Genomic DNA, 18,357 nt, shown 5'->3' with positions numbered 1-18,357 from the left:
TTTGTTTTTTAAACTAACTCAACCACGAGTAATAAGCACAGCTGTGTCAATGCAACAAGTTGACAGAGCATGTGTCAGGTTTTCCTGTGGAGAATGACTGCTTTGTAAGGTATCATTTCTTCTTTCCCAGCCTGTGATGTGAAAGTTGGAGCCCAAATAATCCTCCCTTTTTTATTCCACTCTCAAAGTCTGTTTGTTCCTCTCACTTTACTTCCAGCCAAGGAGGCCATCACTTCCTCTCAGACTGTCAGTGTCACTCCTTAAGCAAGCATAGGGGGCAGTGCTGAGCACCACGCAGTCACCATGGGGCTGAACGTGTCGCTGCTACCCCACTGCAGCTGGAATTCCAACAAGAATGTGAGACAAGTCAAAAAGCTGGAAGCTTTAGTGGTGATAAGTAGCTCTCACTGCAGTGAAGGGGCCTTTGGTTTCTCAGCTCTGTTCTTCAAGAGGTGAGAGGGGCTGTCTTTAAAATTAGAGCTGCCCAAAAGCAATCTGCTTTAAAGGAGCCAAGTATTACAGTACGCACAGCATCTGCCAGTGCAGTAGTGTTACTTATTATGCTTCATTTGCTCAGCTGGATGGGTGAGGCTGGCAACTCAGAGTTCTCACATTGCGAGTGAAGCAATCCGAGTTATGAGTGTTTGTTAGTTTGTGGCATATATCTATTGGCCTCCCACACTAATAAACATGGAGTTTCTTAAAAACCAACCCCGCACTTTTCAAAGACCAGCTCCTGTTCCCCCAACAGATTTTGTGACAGAGTTGAAAGGAGAGAGGAAGCAACCAGATGAAAAAAAAGTAAAAGTAAATATGATAAAAACATAATGTAGCGCTTACCAAACAGCTGTGCCTCACAGAGACTACACATAGTGCAACAGAGTCACTCTTAATAAATGGTCCTATATATTTAAGGTATCGGAATAGGAGGCTCCGAGTCAATTGCCATCTCCATGTTCACAATAAAATGCAGCAGAAACCTACTTAAATGCCTGTTTCTACATCACCTTCTAAACAAGTACTACTTGAAGGGGATACTGTCTAACAAAATGTCTTCATTTAACTAATCTAGTATTTTAGCAGAACAATTTTCTATTTTAGCTTATCTCGTCTGGTTCACTAGGTCTTTGAACGGCCCTAGCCCTATATTAAAAGTTCAGGTACCCAGGCCAGAAATCTACCTGAGTCAGTGTGCTCCGGTCAGTGCACCATACCATGTACTGTCTTCTGGAAATATCCACCTTCCTCTCCTGTCCAATAGATCCAGCACCATTTCCTTGGCAGAACTCCAGTAGCTGACTAGTATTCTATAATTGCGACTGCAGAACTGACTGATTCTGGCAGCAGCAATGGGGTTCTTGACTTACCACGATATGGTGGCTTTTAAGGGACACACCATTACATGTGTTGCTTCATATTTTTGTTGGTTTGTTCACTGCTCACTATTCTACTTTTTATGAACACAGTAAAATGAAAATGGCAAATCTCCAAACTCTGAAATTCCCTCTCCCTGTAGCGTTTTCTGTCTGTTCTGCTGATCCTATAAACATCAGTTTGACAAATACTGTTGAATAAGTTTTGATTTGATGCAAGGAAAATGAACTATTTAAGTTAGCTGCGCTCTGCTAGGTCCTCTTGCTTACACAGTCTGATCTTTGTGTGAGATGAGATATATAAATACTGATGGTGAAATATCACAGTAGCAAGAGATTTTTATACCTTTTTAATCTGTTTAAGCCATGAAAGCTTCATGAATGTACAATTTTAACTGTCAAAATTTACAAAAAAGAAGTCAGATTTAAAACTGGTTATAATTCACAAATATCTTCACTGACACTGTATAATACAGACATTAAACTTCCTTATATAACAAATTAAAAACACAGTTTGTTTTGTTATTTTTAGGAAAATGTGCAAAGAGCTAAGTGTATTACACCTAAATTTTAAAAGTTATACTAATTGATCAGTTCTTTTGCTGCAGCTATAAAAATATACAAGTACAAAATTACTTCTACAAAATTCGATTGTTGATTTTGCTGCTGGCAATAAAAAAGTAGACTTTAATATTAAGAATTTATCCTCTTCAGCAAACAACATTGTTTTGAAACCAGATGTAGGTTTTTGTTATTTACATAGGGTGGAACATAACCTTGAACACTGCAGTGAATGGTAAGAAGATCTGCTTATTCTGGGATAGAAATTTGAATGCATAGATACAGAGCCTGGAAAGATGTTAGTTGGATGATAGTCATTGTGCCATTGTAAGCTGGAAAGAATATGTTTCAATACTGTTCTGTTGGATATGTAAAAAATCTCTATGGAATCACAACACTCATTACGTCACACCGTTCTTGGTAATTTGCATTGATGTATGATCTTCAGTGTTCACTAAACATTTAATGGTTAAATGTGACCTTTCCTACACAAAATACTCAGTTTGGTTTAGTCACAGAGCATCAAAAGGAGGAGAGTGGGAAATGGTCTCCCTTTGTATGATTTCCCTTCAATTTGGTTCTTTCCTCCATGACCAACTCAAAGCATTGGCCTTAGAGTGCAGTACCGGTAATTTTGATCTCAGCCACATACACATCCGCACAATGGTCCTTCCATGTGGAGAGTCTTCTCTTGTCACTTTGTCCCACAGGTGTTAATATTCTTCCCGTCTGTGGCATCTTCAACCAGTGAAATGTGGTAATCTGTTGACAGGGTGAAGTGCGAGATACACCCCACCAGACCCCTCATGTACTGTCGGTTTGTGTGCAGTGCTATTTCCTTCATGCCACCTAGGAGAGACAGAGTGTGAGCAAGTGAATGAGAAACTTGTAGAAGAATATGTGCTTCCTTATTTCCACTTTAAAAAATGTAAACCACACTACAGTACTAGATTCCTATTCTAACATAAAAGGAAGCATCAGCTCTGACACAGAAGCTGGTTTTCAATGAGGTTCTTCCTTCTTTTTAAATATAATTTCTTAGGAACTCAAAAATACAATTGTGATGAGCCTGATAGAGTAAACTGGGAAGCTAATCCCTTCCACCACAGCTCATAGTGAGTCAACTGTTAAAAGGAGATTAGAGCTCAGCATCTAGTTACTTTAACCACTAGCATGCAGGGTTTTCAGAGGGCCAGTATAGTCTACAATGGTGGTCACTTACCTACATACAGATCTCCATTGATGTTTAATTGTCTCATCATGCCAGGTGATTTACCAGTTCTAGCACCATAATCATCCACCGTTACCTTTCCAGACTGCCCATCCCTGAAATGGAAAATGAAATCCAGAATTTGGGTTTACTCTAGCAACTGATTCCTCCATTGCATACTGTACACAATCAAGCAGCAGCAGCTCCTCCTCCACAAACATGGACAGCTCAGACCCATCCTCACTGAGCACGGTGCTTTTATTGGGAAGGCCTGAACTTGATTTGGGGAAGGCTCCATGAGGTTCTATTCAATTGAAACACCACAGTGTCATTTGGGTGAGTAAAGTATTAAGAGGAGGCAGAAGAGAAGGAATGAGTTTCTATGGGTTGTTGGGGGGGGGGGTGAAAGAAGAAAATTGAAAACACATATGCTGAGGGTTACAAGGAATATGGGTGACATCACAGCAGAATTTTCGGAAGCCGCCTTGAGCCACTGCTAGCCTTGCACACTCAGCAGCTGAGCTCCCTGTGAGCTGCTGCACACACTCTACCCATCTCATTGCTGATCATCCCCTACTATGATATCTTTCTCAAGGTTATCTCCAGCTCTAGCCTGATGTCACCAAAGTACAGAAGTTTGCACCAATTGATTTTCAACAGCAGGGTCTGCTCCTTTCCAATAATATTGATAATATCAGCATTCGTCATCTTTTCTGTCCAGCAGGTATGCAAGAAGCTCCACCATCTTTCAGAAGCTTTAATTTCTTCTTGTCAGCAGTATTAATTTCCCATGAGTTACATCTGTACGTCACTATGAAAAAAACTTTTCATCAATCGAACCTTTGTACATTTTGAGCTGCGAGGCCATGGCGGAGCGAGCCATTCCTAGTCTTCCAATTACTTTGGAACAGTTGTTTTGGTTGCATATGTACAAGGCCAGATAATTGAATGTATCTACTCCCTCTACAGCTTGAGCCTTGTGAATCTGTTTGCATCCTGTTTTTGTTAATTGTGTCAATGTGCATGTATTGCATTTTCGCCCCATTCACAGATAGGCCACATATCTCTGTTGCTGAGGGTTATGGTCTACATAACTGTAACCTCCTTTCAGCACCAGCTTAGTACCTATATGATGTGCACATAGGAGTGGGATACCTCACAGTCTTTGGATGGTGTCCAAGTTTCTGTCACCCCTGTAGGGTTACCATACGTCCGGATTTTCCCGGACACGTCCGGCTTTTTGGGATTTCCTCCCAGACGGGAATTTGAGGCCCAAAAAGCCGGACGTGTCCGGGAAAATAGGGAGGGAGGGGCCGGCGGTGCTCGGCCAGGGCCCGGGGCCGGCAGTGCTCGGCCAGGAGCGCTTGGCCGGGGGCCGGGCCGGGGACAGCGCTCCAGAGCCCGAGCCGAGCCGGGCGGGAGACGCCGGGGCCAGAGCCTCTTGGCCTGAGCTGGCCGGCTGCTGGAGGGAGCCACTTGGCCGGGGGGGGCCGGACTGGGCCGCGCCTCCTCGTGCCCCCCCGCCCCATCCCCATCTTACCTGCTGCCTGCCTGCTTCAGGCTTCCTGCGAATCAAATGTTCGTGGGAAGCAGGAGAGGGGGAAGGGCAGGGAAGGGGCGGGGCTGGGGGCGGAGTTGGGGCAGGGCCGGGGCCCCATGGAGTGTCCTCTTTTTGGACACTTAAAATATGGTAACCCTAGTCACCTGAGCTCATTTCAGTGCTGCTGGTAGGTGTTCCCCGCCTCCTCCTGGTGTGCTAACGAATAAAGCTACTTGGTGGGGCCTCCAGTGAGACAAGGGGCTAACCACATTAAGGCAGTGGCTACCACACTTGAATTCACAAATAATTTAAACTCAAGCAAGCAAACAAATTGAAAACAGTAACTATAAATATTATGTAAGGATCTGATTACAGAGAAACATACAGTCAGTAAAAGCATTAAATGATTACGCTGATTAGCGATATCTGTGATGTATAAACCAAGTGCCAGCTCTGGCCAAGGCCATAGGCATTAACTCAGAACTGACAAGCAGCTCACCTTTATGTTAGTTTTGTTCAAAACAGATATTTGTCTTATAATTCTCTTTGGGGAATTCTGCGCCATTTGCACAATGCAGAATGTGTGCAGAAATTAACATTATGTGCAGAATTTCCTGTTCCGCCCACAGAAATGGGTTGCCGAGCTGCTGGCCGTCATTATGGGGCACTGAACCTGGCAAATAGACAACACTGCTGGGCGGAGGGGGGGAAAGGGGGGGCGGGAGGAGAGAGCTGGAGGATTCCCAGCATGCCCTGAAGGAAGAAGGCTGTGTGCAGGAAACTCTGTACAAGCCCAGGACCCAGCATCAGCCTGTTTTTCCCTCTGACTCAGGGCAGTGGGGGTACATGGCGGGACTGGGGGAGCCCTGCAGCAGGGCTCAGCAGGCGGGGAGGGGGGGTGTAGAGGGTGTGGATTACTTGGCCGGGGGTGCCTTCAGCTGGGCTCTGGGAGGGTGTAGGGGCAGAGGGTGCAGGTGGGTGTCTGGGCTGGGAGAGTGTCCTCCAGCTGGATTCGGAGGGGGGTGGCAGCGTGTGTGTGTGTCACGGCTGTGTGTGTGGGGGGGTGCCACATGGCTGGGTGCTACGGGGAGAGGGTGTGTAAGGGGGAAGGGAAAAGGAACTGGGTTGTTGTAAAGGTTTCCTTAATTCTCTACTCCTTGGGGAATTTTTTTGTAGCTCTATTGTTACAGATATAGTTGCTGATAAGTATTTTGAAATAAATTACCAAAATAATTAAAACTGGCCTGATTATATGGTGTTATTTTTACAAATAAAATATACAGAATTTTAAAATATTGTGTGCAGACTTTTTAATTATTTGACCCAGAATTCCCCCAGGAGTATTATAAAAATGTATTGTGTTTAGACCCTATGAAATGCTTGTAAATTAATCTCACTTATCTGTATTCCATGTTACAGGTAAAATATGTTTGTTTTATAATTGTAACAATGCCTGCGCTGAACTTTGTGAACTCAGATGGGAAGAGTGCCACGTCCCCTTCCCCCTTCCCCCCCCATGCAGGAGGAGTATCAAAAATTAAGTGGACCATCATGGCACAAAAGCTTTGTTAAGGCTGTCTCCATGAGTGGCTGGGGCAGTTGTCCTATGGGTTTGAAGTGCTGAAAGAGGGAAATAAAAATAGTTGACATAAAGATTTGTCATCCCTTTTCTGTTTGGACTCTCACAAGGCCTGGAGTTAAGAAACAAAACAGCAGAGATCCCCAGAGTTGACCTGGGGTAAGCCCATTCAGTGCTGATAGATTGTTACAGCTCTGGCACCTTTTGAATCCCAGACTGAAATTCATCCGTGTATATACACTTGCATGCTTTAACCTGTAAATAACTCTTTTTCCTAGTTAATAAAGCTTTAGTTAGTTTATTACAGGATTGACTACAGGCATGACAGGATGACCGGCAGGCTTGGGTAGCCCCTGCACGGCCTGCCCCCTGCCGGAGACCAGAGCATCCTCTCCTTCCCCTCCCCCCAGCTCTGGAGCACCCAGGGGGGCGGGTAGGTAGCTGAGCACCTCCCACCCCCCACTCTGGAGAGCTGCGTGGGCGGGCAGCACAGCCCCTAGTCCCGGGTGGGCGGGCGGCACGAGCACCAATTCTAGCCACCCGGAATCCCTGCCTGCAGGACGGTCCCCACTAGCCTCAGTCCAGGGCAAGGGTGCTGGAGCCCTCCCAAAAGTGGGGGAGGCGGGGGGCCCCTGCCTGAGGTGGAAACAAAGGCAGCCCCCTGCCCGTTTCCCAGGTCCCCGCACCCAGGACAGGTGGAGGGACCCAAGCTCCCCTAGAGTTGCCAATTGACTAATGGCCCAAACCCAAACACCCTTACCCCACTCCTTATCTGAGACCCCCCCGCCCCCTGCTCACTCCAGTCCTCCTGCCTCCCTCGCTCGTTCTCCCTCACCTTCACTGGGCTGGGGCAAGGAGGTGGGGTGCAAGAGGGGATTCTGGAGGTGGCGTAGGCTCTAGGAAGGAGTTTGGGTGCAGGAGCGGGATTTGGGCTAAGCCTGGGGCAGGGGGTTGGGGTGCAGGAGGGAGTGTGGGGTGTGGGCTCTGGGAGGGAATTTGGGTGCAGGCTCTGGGCTGGGGGTTGGGGTGAGGGGGATGGCGCTTACCTAGGATGGGTCCCGAAAGAGACTAGCACATCCCTCTGGCAGTGGCTCCTAGGCAGGGGGTGGAGGCTAGGAAGCTCCGCATGCTGCCCCTGCCTGCAGGCACTGCCTCCACAACTCCCATTGGTTGCAGCTCTCACCCAATGGGAGCTGAGGAGTCAGCGCTCAGGGTGGGGGCAGCGTCTGAAGACCCCCGGCCTCCCCTTGGGCCCACAGGTACAGTGCTGGCCGCTTCTGGGAGCGGTGCGGAATGAGTGCAGGTGGGAAGCCTGCCTTAGCCACACTGTGCTGCAAGACTGTTAACACCCAAAATCTCCTGGTTTGGCTGCAGTAGCCTCTGGGAGATAGGGCCTGATTCCAGGAGACTCCCGGCAAAACCGGGAGGGTTGCCAACCCTAGGCTCCCCACAGTTGCCTGTGCAGCTCTTCCCAACCCAGCTCTGGCTGGGGGAAGGAGGGCCTCAGAGCTGCAGCCTGGCCATGATAAGAGACAGGTGGGCAGCTGTGGGGAGCAATGGCAGACCCTCTACCTGGCCCGGTGCGGGGCCCTGAGCAGCCCCTGGCCCCTGCCCCCCAGGCTTCCCCCTGTGTCGGGGAGAGCTGCACAGGCATGAAGTGTCAGATACACACAAACCTGTTCCACCTGTCCCCCATGGCTCAGATGGGGCACATGGACACACGCTATAGGCTGGTAAGGAGGTGCTGGTAGAAACACACTTTATTATACTGGGAGTTGGCAATGCAGAGTCTTGATCCATGTAGATGAAAGTCATTGTGCAGATGCAACATGCCTTAATGGGGAAAGACTGAACCCTAACTACGTATCTAACTATAATACAGGGCACTCATTCAGGCTCCTTTTCTGGCTGAGCAGTCAGGACCTGATGCAAGCAAGTAGGTCCTCCCTGGGGATTGCTGGAGAGGGACTTACTGCCTATTCCCTTCTAGAATGGTGCTGACCGTTTTTAAAGGTTGGAACCCATGGGTTCAGATGTAAGCAGGTCCAGTCTCCGGATCTGGTGTGGGCTGGCTGCAGTGCAAGTAGGCTGCAGGTGGTGGCAGGAGAGATTGAGCTGTCTCCTCCTGTTGTTGACAGGCTGGGGGCAGGAGGGAGTGGATTGTCTTTTGCTGAGGCTTTTTTTGCAGGCTGCAGGGAGCTCTTCTCTCCCCTCCGCTCCCCAGCAGCTGGTCTGTGGCACGTGGGAAAGCCAGGCTATTCATAGCCTCCATCCTGCTTTCCCAGGCATCGGGGGCTCGGCCCTGGGTCAGAAACTGCTTGCAGTCTGTCTGGTTGTTTTCTGCCCTTTGATTATCTACTGGAGATTGCTGCTGTCTTTCTTCCTCCCATTGGTTGAGTGAGAAAGGTTGCCAGGGTGACTGTGGGGTGGGAGGCACGTTGTCTCCCCGTCCCCTTCCCTTCTGCTGCTGGGAAGTCAACAGTGCAGGTGTCTCTTCTCTTAGGGTACAGCCCCCTTGCTGAGGGGGCTGGGGAGCTACAAAACCTTATCACTTGACATTATACAATGACTAAATGTAAGAGGGCAGAGGGTAACATTCTTCAGAAAATGGACAGGGGCAAAGTTTTAAGATGGGTTTTTAAACATTCCAATTGTTTAAAACACAAAAGAAGGAAATTAACAGAATTTTTGTTGTTAAAAAGGGGGGGGGGGGGAGAAAATACATGAAAAAAAAGGTTAAAGTTAAAACATAAATACAGAAAAAGCACCTTTCCATCGTGATTGTAAGACCTTTGGAGACTGCCTAGTACTAGGGGTTTGTACAGCAGTGAACTCGAAGGAATCTTCTTCCTAGCTGGGCTGTTGGGCACTTCCGTAGTATAAATGTTTAATAATAATAATTATGTTGCTGTAAATGCCATTTCATGGGCTGCTGCTGCTTAAGGATACCAACTCTCTAATCGCACAAAATCGAACACCTTTGCCCCGCCCCCTGCCACGAGGCCCTACTCCTGCCACGCCCCGTACACTCCATCCCCCTTCCCTCTGTTGCTCGTTCTCCCCCACCCTCACTCACCAGGTTGGGGCAGGGGGTTGGAGTGTGGGAGGGGGTGAGGGCTCCAGCTGGGGATGCGGGCTCTGGAGTGGGGCTGGGGATGAGGGGTTTGTGGTGCAGGAAGGGGCTGGGGGTTATGGGAGGGGGCATGGGGTTTGGGCTCGGGGAGAAGACTCAGGGCTAGGACAGGGGATTGGGGTACGGGCTCCAGGAGGGAGTTTGGGTGTGGGAGGGGGCTCAGGGCTGGGTGAGGGCTTTGGGCTCTGGGAGGGAGTTAGGGTGCGGGAAGGGGTTCCAACCTGGGGCAGGGGGTTGAGGTACAGGAGGGGGTTCGGGCTCGGGCCAGGTGGCGCTTATCTCAGGCGGCTCGTGGAAGCGGCCAGCATGCTCAGCTCCTAGGTGGAGGTGCCAGGGGGCTCTGCACGCTGCCTGCGCTCACCGACGCTGCCCCTGCAGCTTCCTTTGGCTGCTGTTCCCGGCCAATGGGAGCTGCGGAGCCGGCTCTCAGGGCAGGGGCAGTGTGCTGAGCCTCTCTGGCCACCCCTGCACCTAGAGGCCACAGAGAGATGCCGGCCTCTTCCAGGAGGAGCACGGAGCCAGGGCAGGCAGGGAGCCTACCTCAGCCCCGCTGTGCCGCTGACTGGACTTTAAGCAGCAGTGCTGACCGGAGCTTCCAGGGTCCGTTTTTGACCAGGTGTCCCGGACACCTGGCAACCCTACTCCTGCTTTCACTGAAATCAGTAGCATATTAAATGTGCTATTTTCAGCCTCTGGTTTCAAGATAGCTAACCAAGCTGCCAAAGAAAAGGGTTTGTTCTCTTGCTGATGGGGGCACTTAACTACCATTAAGTGTACCTCCCAAAATGCCTAAGCCATACTGTTTCTGCTGCTCTAAATACTTTGGAAAAATAGTGATATAGATGTAATGCTACAACACAGGTACTAACCCACAATTAGAATTTTATTTATCTGGAAAGTTCAAAATATCTCGCTCAACTCAAACGGCAATCTGAGATAAGACACACACGGAATCAAATGAAACAGCTTTCGATTGAGTGGTATGGATTTAAGTACACTCCTCTATAATGAAGCCTGCACTACTATGGCAGACTGGTTTGAGCTATGCCTGACTTCGAGGCTGCTCTTTGCCTAGATCATCTCGAGTATGACCATGTTTGTTTGTAATTGTTCTGCCACGAGTTCAAAGTTGCTAAGTGTTTAGGGCCAGAGCTCTGTGCCATAGAATTATAGAAATGTTGAACTGGAAGGGATCCAACGGATCATCTAGTCCAGTCGCCTGCACTGAGGCAAGACTAAATATTATCTAGACCAGGGGTAGGCAACCTTTCACAAGTGGTGTGCCGAGTCTTCATTTATTCATTAATTTAAGGTTTCGCGTGCCGGTAATACATGTTAACGTTTTTTAGAAGGTGTCTCTCTCTATGTCTATATTATATAACTAAACTATTGTTGTATGTAAAATAAACAAGGTTTTCAAAATGTTTAAGAAGCTTCATTTAAAATTAAATTAAAATGCTGATCTTACACTGCCAGCCTGCTCAGCCCACTTCCAGCCTAGGGTTCTGTTCACCTAGGCCTGCAGCGGGCTGAGCAGGGCCTGTGGCCGGGACGCCGGCTAGCAAGGGGCCGGCAGCAGGGACCCCAGACCTGGGGGGGGCTGTTCAGGGGTCAGGGCAGAGGGTGCAGGGCAGAAGGCTGGGTGTGTGTGTGGGGGGGGGGGTCAGAGGTCAGGGCAGAGGGCAGTGGGGATTTGGGGAGTTCAGGGCAGAAGGCTAGAGGTGTGGGGGGATTCAGGGATCAGGGAAAAAGGCTGGTGGGTGTGGGGGTGCAGGGCAGAAGGCTGGGTGTTGGGGGCGACTCGAGGTCAGGGCAGAGGGCTAGGGGGCTGTGGGGGTGCAGGGCAGAGGGATGGGTGTGTGTTGAGGTGGGGGGGTGCAGGGCAGAAAGCTGGGGTGCTCGGCTCATGGGGGTGCTCCCAGCCCCCTGCCCTGAGCGGCTTATGGCAGGGGGCTGGGAGGGATATGCCCTGTTCCACCCCCTTCCCCAAGGCCCCTCCCTACCTCTCTCTACCTGCTCTACAGAGCAGCAAACACGCTGCGCTTGGCTCTGCTCCGCTCCCCCTCCCCCTCACAAGGGCCATCGCCGGCAGGGAGAGGGAGGGGGAGGAGGAGGGGGCCGGAACGCACCAAGCTGTGGGAAGAAACGGGGGAGGGGGAAGCTTGGCTGCCACAGGCAGCCAAGCTTCTTTCTCCTGCCCCCGCAAGGGAGAGCGGTGGGTGGGGGAGCTGAGTGGGGCAGGGGGCTGGGACCCCTCCCACCGCTCTCCCCTGTGGAGGCAGGAGGCAGAAGCTTGGTCCTGCGGCAGTGAAGCGTCCCTCCTCCCCTGCTTCGTCTCCTAGCGTGGCACTTTCCGGCTCCTCCATCCCTCCTCCTCCTCCTCTCACCGGGTAGGCAGCGTGCCACTCAAAATCGGCTCGCGTGCCGTGTTTGGCACGCGTGCCATAGGTTGCCGACCCCTGATCTAGACCATCCCTGACAGGTGTTTATGTAACCTGTTTGTTTTTAGGTTTTCCTAAACGCCTCAATGATGGCAATTCCACCGTTTCCGTAGGTAATTTGTTCCATTGCTTAACTACGCTTACATTTAGGAAGCTTTTACTAATGTCTAACCTAAATCGCCTTTGCTGCAATTTAAGCCCATTACTTCTTGTCCTGTCCTCAGTGGTTAAGAAGAACAATTTATCACCTTCTTCTTTATAATGACCTTTAAAGTACCCACGGACTTATCATGTGCCCCCTCAGTCGTCTCTTCTCCAGACTAAACAAACCCATTTTTTCCCAATCTTTCCTCATAGGTCACCTTTTCTAGCCCTTTAATAATTTTTGTTGCACTCCTCTGGACTTGCTCCAATTTGTCCACATCTTTCCTGAAATGTGGCGCCCAGAACTGGACACAAGACTCCAGCTGAGAACTTACCAATGCTGAGTAGAGTGGAAGAGTTACTTCCCATGTCTTGTTTACAACACTCCTGCTAATACATCCCAGAATAATTTTCACTTTTATTTGCAACACAATTACATTGTCGACTTATATTTAGTTTGTGATCCACTATTACCCTCAAATCTTTTTCTCCAGTATTCCTTCCTCTGCAGTCATTTCCCATTTTGTACTTGTGTAATTGATTATTCCTTCCCAAGTGTAGTACTTTGCATGTGTCCTTACTGAATTTCATTTTATTGATTTCAGACCATTTCTCCAGCTTGTCATGATCATTTTGAATTCTAATCCTGTCCTCCAAAGAGCCAACAACTTCCCCCAGCTTGGTACCATCCACAGACTTTATAAGTGTACTCTCTATGCCATTATCTAAACCATTTATACGCATACTGAATAGAACCAGACCCAGGACAGATCCTTGATCACTCAATATGCCCTTTCAGCTTGATTGTGAACCACTGATAACTACTCTCTGGGAATGGTTTTCCAGCCAGTTGTGTGCACTCACCTCATAGTAGGTTCATCTAAGCTACATTTCTCAAGTTTATTTATAAGCAGGTCATGTAACACAGTATCAAAAGCCTTACTAAAGTCAAGGTATATCACATCTACTGCTTCCCCCTATCCACAAGGCTTGTTACACCATCAAAGAAGGTTATTAGGTTGATTTGACATGATTTGTTCTTGACAGATCCATATTGACAGTTGTTTATCACCTCATTTTCTTCTAGATGCTTATAAGTTGAATGATCATTTACTCCATTATCTTTCCAGGTACGGAAGTTAAGCAGACAGGCCTATTATTCCCTGGATTGTCTGTTTTCCTTTTTTATAGACAGGCATTGTATTTATCCTTTTCCCATGGGTGGCAAGTGGAACCCCCCTTTGGGGAGGCTAGCACCTGGCTCTGCCCCTTCCACCTGTGCCCCCCCACCATGGCCCTGAGTCCCCCCCACCCCCTTGCAGCCAGAGCCCCGAGACCCCCACCCCCCTACGGCCAGAGCAATGAGCCCCCACACACACCCAGAGGGGTCCCATGCACCCCCCATCAGCTGGAGGAGCCCCATGCTGGCCGGAGGCCTGAGCGCCCCCTCCCTCAGCCGGAGGAGCCCCTGGGCTGGCTGAAGCCTTGTCCCACCCCGCACCTGCCTGGAGGAGCCCCAAGCCCCCCATCTCTCTGGAGGAACCCCGAATCCCCCCCACCACTTGCCTGGACGAACCCCGGGCCAGCCGCAGCCACACCGCACCACCCCTCCCTTCTCCGCCCCTTCCCAGACTGCCCAGGAAAAGCCGCAGCATGACAGTGTCTCTTCCTGAAGAAGAACCTGAGCTTTTGCAGCTGAGGAGGCAGCATCTGGAGCCCAGGAAAATTATTGATGAACTCGGGAAGCTGAATAGCACATACCACCTCCTCAGCTGTCCCGGAACCTGCATGGGGCATAATAAAGCAAAAACCTCTCCTGCCAAACCCGCAACTGGGGGTCCGGTGGCAGCAGCAAGCACCAGGAGAGGCTCTGCTTCCCCTGGCCTATTATACCTGCCGCCCATGCCTTTTCCAGGCCTCTGGAATCTTTCCCATCCTCCATGAGTTCTTCAAGATAATTGCTAATGGCTCAGAGACCTCTTCAGCCAGTTCCTTAAGTATTCTAGCATATATTTCACCAGGCCTTCCGACTTGAAGACATCTAACTTGTCTAAGTGTCAATGGAGCTGCAAAGCTTTGCACCACCTCAGGATCTGACCCTTACAGTTTTCTTCTGTTTTAGGTTTCTTATCAGGGCACTTCTCTGGTGCAATCTCCAAAATGGTTCCTAGATAAGTGAGACTTTGTTGATAACATGAAGCTGGACTTACCGAACTGCCTTTACTCTGTGCCACCTGCCATCATTGAAAGAGCCATTCACCATTATGGAAGCAATGCCACTGCCCAGATTGTAGCTAAAATGTTAAAAACAAATAGACGTTGTTTACCTCCCTTATGGGACCCTGAGCCCCTAACACACTGTCCAGGGAGCCTCACCCCTTGGCCCCAGCTTTGATTTGACCACCTAAGCTCCACCTTGCAGACCGCATCCTTGGGGAAGGACTGGGACTCCCTTTGAAGGCTATCAGTGCTGCACCTTTATTGGATGGAAGGGGCTGCAGGGTGAAATATGACACTTCTTTACTCTCCAAAGGCCAGAGGGTGCTGTTTCCACAGCACTGCAAGGCCAGCAAGTGAGATCAGTAATAACATTGGGGGCTCCTGTATGGCAGTTTTTCATAGAAACAGAAGGCTAAAGAGACCAGTAACTTACAAATCTTTTGGCTTAATAGGGCCACGTTATAGGAGCGAATAAAACAAATTATCTGAAATTCACAAAAGGATCATTTGTATTAGGGGGAACATGAGCCGTATGATGTTACCAAGGGGCATGGTCCAGTGATCTGAGCACAGGACCAAGAAGCAGGAGCTCCTCCATTTCAGTGTCTCTGTCTCTGTCTACAGTATACAGGCTCTGCCAATACAGCTACAATGACAGAGCCCTGTAGGCGCAGCATATGCTGACAGGAGGAGTTTTTCTGCTGGTATAGTAATACCACATGACTGCTCTGGGCACGGACCCAGGTCTTCCACATCCCACGTGAGTGTGCTAGCCAGCAGGCTATTGGAGAGACAAGGTGTGTGAGGATTCTTTTATTGAACCAACTTCTGTTGGTGAGAGAGACAAGCTTTCTCACCAACAGAAGCTGGTCCAGTAAAAGATATTGCCTCACCCACCTTGTCTCTAATATCCTGGGACCTGCACAGCATACAACAGACTATTGCACAGTCTGAGGTGGGTTGCTTTCATTAGCTCCTGTTGAAGCGGTTTTGCTCTGTATAAATAGTGAACTATTAATCAGGCCAGAGAAAGACTGATTCAGAGGTTAGGACACTCATTTGGGATGTGGGAGAGCTGGGTTCAGTCCTTGCTCCAAAGAACATATAATTATTTGGAAGCACTGGCTGTCCTAATGAAAGCCGTGAACCCTGTTTTGCATACACTGACACAGCTAAGACTTTTGCAAGGTTAACCACAGGAAACCACATGAAAATGCCTTTATAGCAATCATTACAAGATAAGCTTTGGAATGGGAAACTTAGTATTTGTATCTAAGTTTCAGCCAGATTCTGCCAAAGCCAAAACGTTGATAATGTAGCTTGGCATTAGACTAGCATCAATTAATTTTTTTAAAACGCTTTTCCATTTTGTGAACAGCATGTACAGCTATAATGATGTTTAAAGATGACCTGCTCTAGTTCATTGTTTGCTTTACTTAATCAGAAAATAAATTCTAACACAGAAAGACATGGCTTCCACCAATCAATATCCCACCAGAGCACTCTGAGATAAGCCACACAAAAGCGATCTGAGCACTTAAAATTAAAAAAAAATTCCCGTGAGAGCACACAATGTTATGTGTGTTGTCTGATGTGCCTGGGTTTTAGATTTTGTTTTTTGGCAGTAAGAATATTTGAATTTGAAAACAATCTGGTGTTTGACAAAAGGGGAAAAATGTAAACCCAACTAGCAGGGTGCATTTCAAACACCCAGGCACCTACCCGAGGGACCAAATAAACTTGGACTCTATCAGTGCACAAGACCATGAAGTTATAATCTCAGGGGGTCTTTGCTCCATGTTGAAGGATAATAACATTACTGTATAGCAAGGTGATTTGTGCCCCCTGTGTAAATAATGAAACCAGTTAGCGATTACCTGAATACTAACGCTCCTTCTTGGAGACCTAAAGAAATGAAATCACTATTAGGGCGCATGGGACTGTCTCCCCTCCACATCAGCAGACCATCCTTCAGGGTAGTCTTAAACCTCATGAACACGTTTGATCGTGATCCTGATACTCTGTTTGATTGGGAGAAAAAATAATCACACAGGAAAGTTATTAGATGGGTTTTTTTCCCTTTTGAACTTTACCAATGTACCCCCAACACAAGGCTGTTTAGGGACCTATAGGTTGGGTACTCTAACTTTCAGCAAGGTATGATTTGATACCATAATACATATTTTACTCTGATCATAGTTAAACTTCCCCTTCCCAGTGCATGCTGACCCCTCCCCGCCCCCACATGCATCAGGCTGCCTTTGTCTGGAAGCGCTGACCCAGGTGAGCTGTGGGGTGGGGCATGGAAACCCCCCACGTAATCCCTGCCACGTGGCCCTCTCACTGCAGGCAGGGGCCATGAAGAGGCTGCTCTTTGGAGAGTATCTCCACCTGCCTGCCCCTTTGTGCCTGGGATGTCAGATGGGGTCAAGGGATCAGGCCCCTCCACAGCTCCAGGGATATGGGACTGGGGGTAGGGACTCACTGCAACACCGAACAGAGTGCTGTTGAGGGGATGGGGACCTGCTGGGTAGGTATGCTGCCCCATCACTTAAAGATGGGGTACTGATAGGTGATTGGAGGGGTATGTATGTGGGGGGCATTGCCAGGTGATTGGGAGCATATGGAGGTGTGTGGGGGAGCTCAACTGAGTGGCATAGGAAATAATCACAACAAATGCTCCTGAAATAGACTGATCTTTACATTTTAACCTTCAAAAAAAATCAAGAGTTTCCAGGGGTCCAAATTCTCCTTGACCCCCTGAAATCACACCCCTGGCCAGAGCTCCAGGAGGAGATACCCCCCTCCCCCATTCAGGCCATGCTGGTCGCTGACAGCTTCAACCCCATCTCCCAGGACTGGCCTAGGTGAGAGTGATTGAAGCTGTCAGTGACCACCATGGCCTGGAGCACGAGTGGATGCTCCTCCTGGATACCAGTACCACGTATTGACAGGTTCCGGCCCCATGTTCAGGAGTGACTTGATGAGGAATGATTACAAACACAGAGGCGGGGAGGGAGGGAAGGGTAACAGCAATAGATCATATGGTGACTTTCCTTGGTGATATCATAGAGATTCCAAATTTGTTTGGCCTATACAGACCTGATCCAGTAGGCAAGCTCTGAGCATGCTTACCCAGACATGCCCTGCAAGCGAGTTAGGCAGAGTATTAGCTATCTTCTCCCACTTAGTGTACTGCTCTGGGGCTTGCACACGTGGCAGGGTGCATATTCAGAAGTAGAAATATAGGTACCTATGGAACTTTTACCGCAAAAACTTAGACACTGAGCAAGTTTAGGCACTACATGGTTCAGGGACAGCTTAGTGGGGATTTTGTGAATCCCAGTTGGACCTGATTCTGGGATTTAGGTGCCTAAAGGGGCAGTTAGGCACTTTGTGAACCTAATGCTCTGTCTCTCAGGTCTTCATCTGTAAAACAGGGACAACAGCACTATGCTACCTCATGGAGGTGTTCAGAGGATAAACACATTAAAGACTGAGTGGTGCTCAGATGCTAGTGATGGGGGGATAGAGGTATGATAAAAAGTTTGTTTTTTTTAAATTAAGAAACATATTCCATGTGGCTTAGCACGACTAAACTGATGGTACAATAGGACCTACTTACACAACCTCTTTTATAGTTTAATGGTAAAAGAAAAGCAGAATTATTTAGGGTCAGGGTTGGTGAATTACCTTTTGAGGATATCCGGGTTATCATATGTGAGGTAACTACGGCCAATGAACTGTGGGATTTCAATGGCTTCTGTAACGGCTGGAAAAATGAAGGAAAATCAAAGACTGTCAGCTAGTTGGCAGGAAAATACAGTGAACTGACTGCTTCACTTTCTTTACTCCATTTACAGCCACTACTCACTGACACTAAGCCAAACTGACAGCCCAGATACACTGCAGAGCAAAATAGCAGAGCTGTTTTGCACCCAAGGGTGTGGAAAGAGTCAAGACAAGCCTCTAAATCTTGTCCACGCCCTCATTCCTGCCACCCCTTTCATATTCAGTTTATTCTCCCACTGTGGAAAGTAGTTCCTAGCTGAAAAATGGAGACAGAAAGAAGTAAAACTGTGCTAACATCTATTTTTTGTTTCTTTTACCCAGTGTTAACAGACTCCTCCTCCTACCCCTCTCTGAGCCCAGATAC

At 48.6% G+C, this 18,357-nt stretch overlaps 1 protein-coding gene across 4 annotated transcripts in view; it reads right to left on the bottom strand.

Annotated features, from left to right (window-relative positions):
- Nucleotides 1-1,710: 1,710 nt before the first annotated feature.
- The window catches only part of EGFLAM (EGF like, fibronectin type III and laminin G domains), a 129,731-nt gene continuing 113,084 nt past the window's right edge, over nt 1,711-18,357 (bottom strand). For all 4 annotated transcript variants that reach the window (XM_065550028.1, XM_005282161.4, XM_065550027.1 and 1 more), the window contains 5 exons: nt 17,895-17,973; nt 16,079-16,222; nt 14,192-14,275; nt 3,157-3,260; nt 1,711-2,783 (listed from right to left, as the gene is read on the bottom strand). In XM_065550028.1, coding sequence (XP_065406100.1) covers nt 2,629-2,783; nt 3,157-3,260; nt 14,192-14,275; nt 16,079-16,222; nt 17,895-17,973 — 566 coding nt within the window. In that variant the 3' untranslated portion in view covers nt 1,711-2,628. The remainder of the gene's footprint in view (nt 2,784-3,156; nt 3,261-14,191; nt 14,276-16,078; nt 16,223-17,894; nt 17,974-18,357) is intronic.

This window comes from Chrysemys picta, chromosome 6, assembly GCF_011386835.1.
Source record: "Chrysemys picta bellii isolate R12L10 chromosome 6, ASM1138683v2, whole genome shotgun sequence".
NCBI lineage: Eukaryota > Metazoa > Chordata > Testudines > Emydidae > Chrysemys > Chrysemys picta.
Note: the sequence above shows the minus strand (reverse complement) of the source record. Positions and strands in the feature narration are given on the sequence as shown.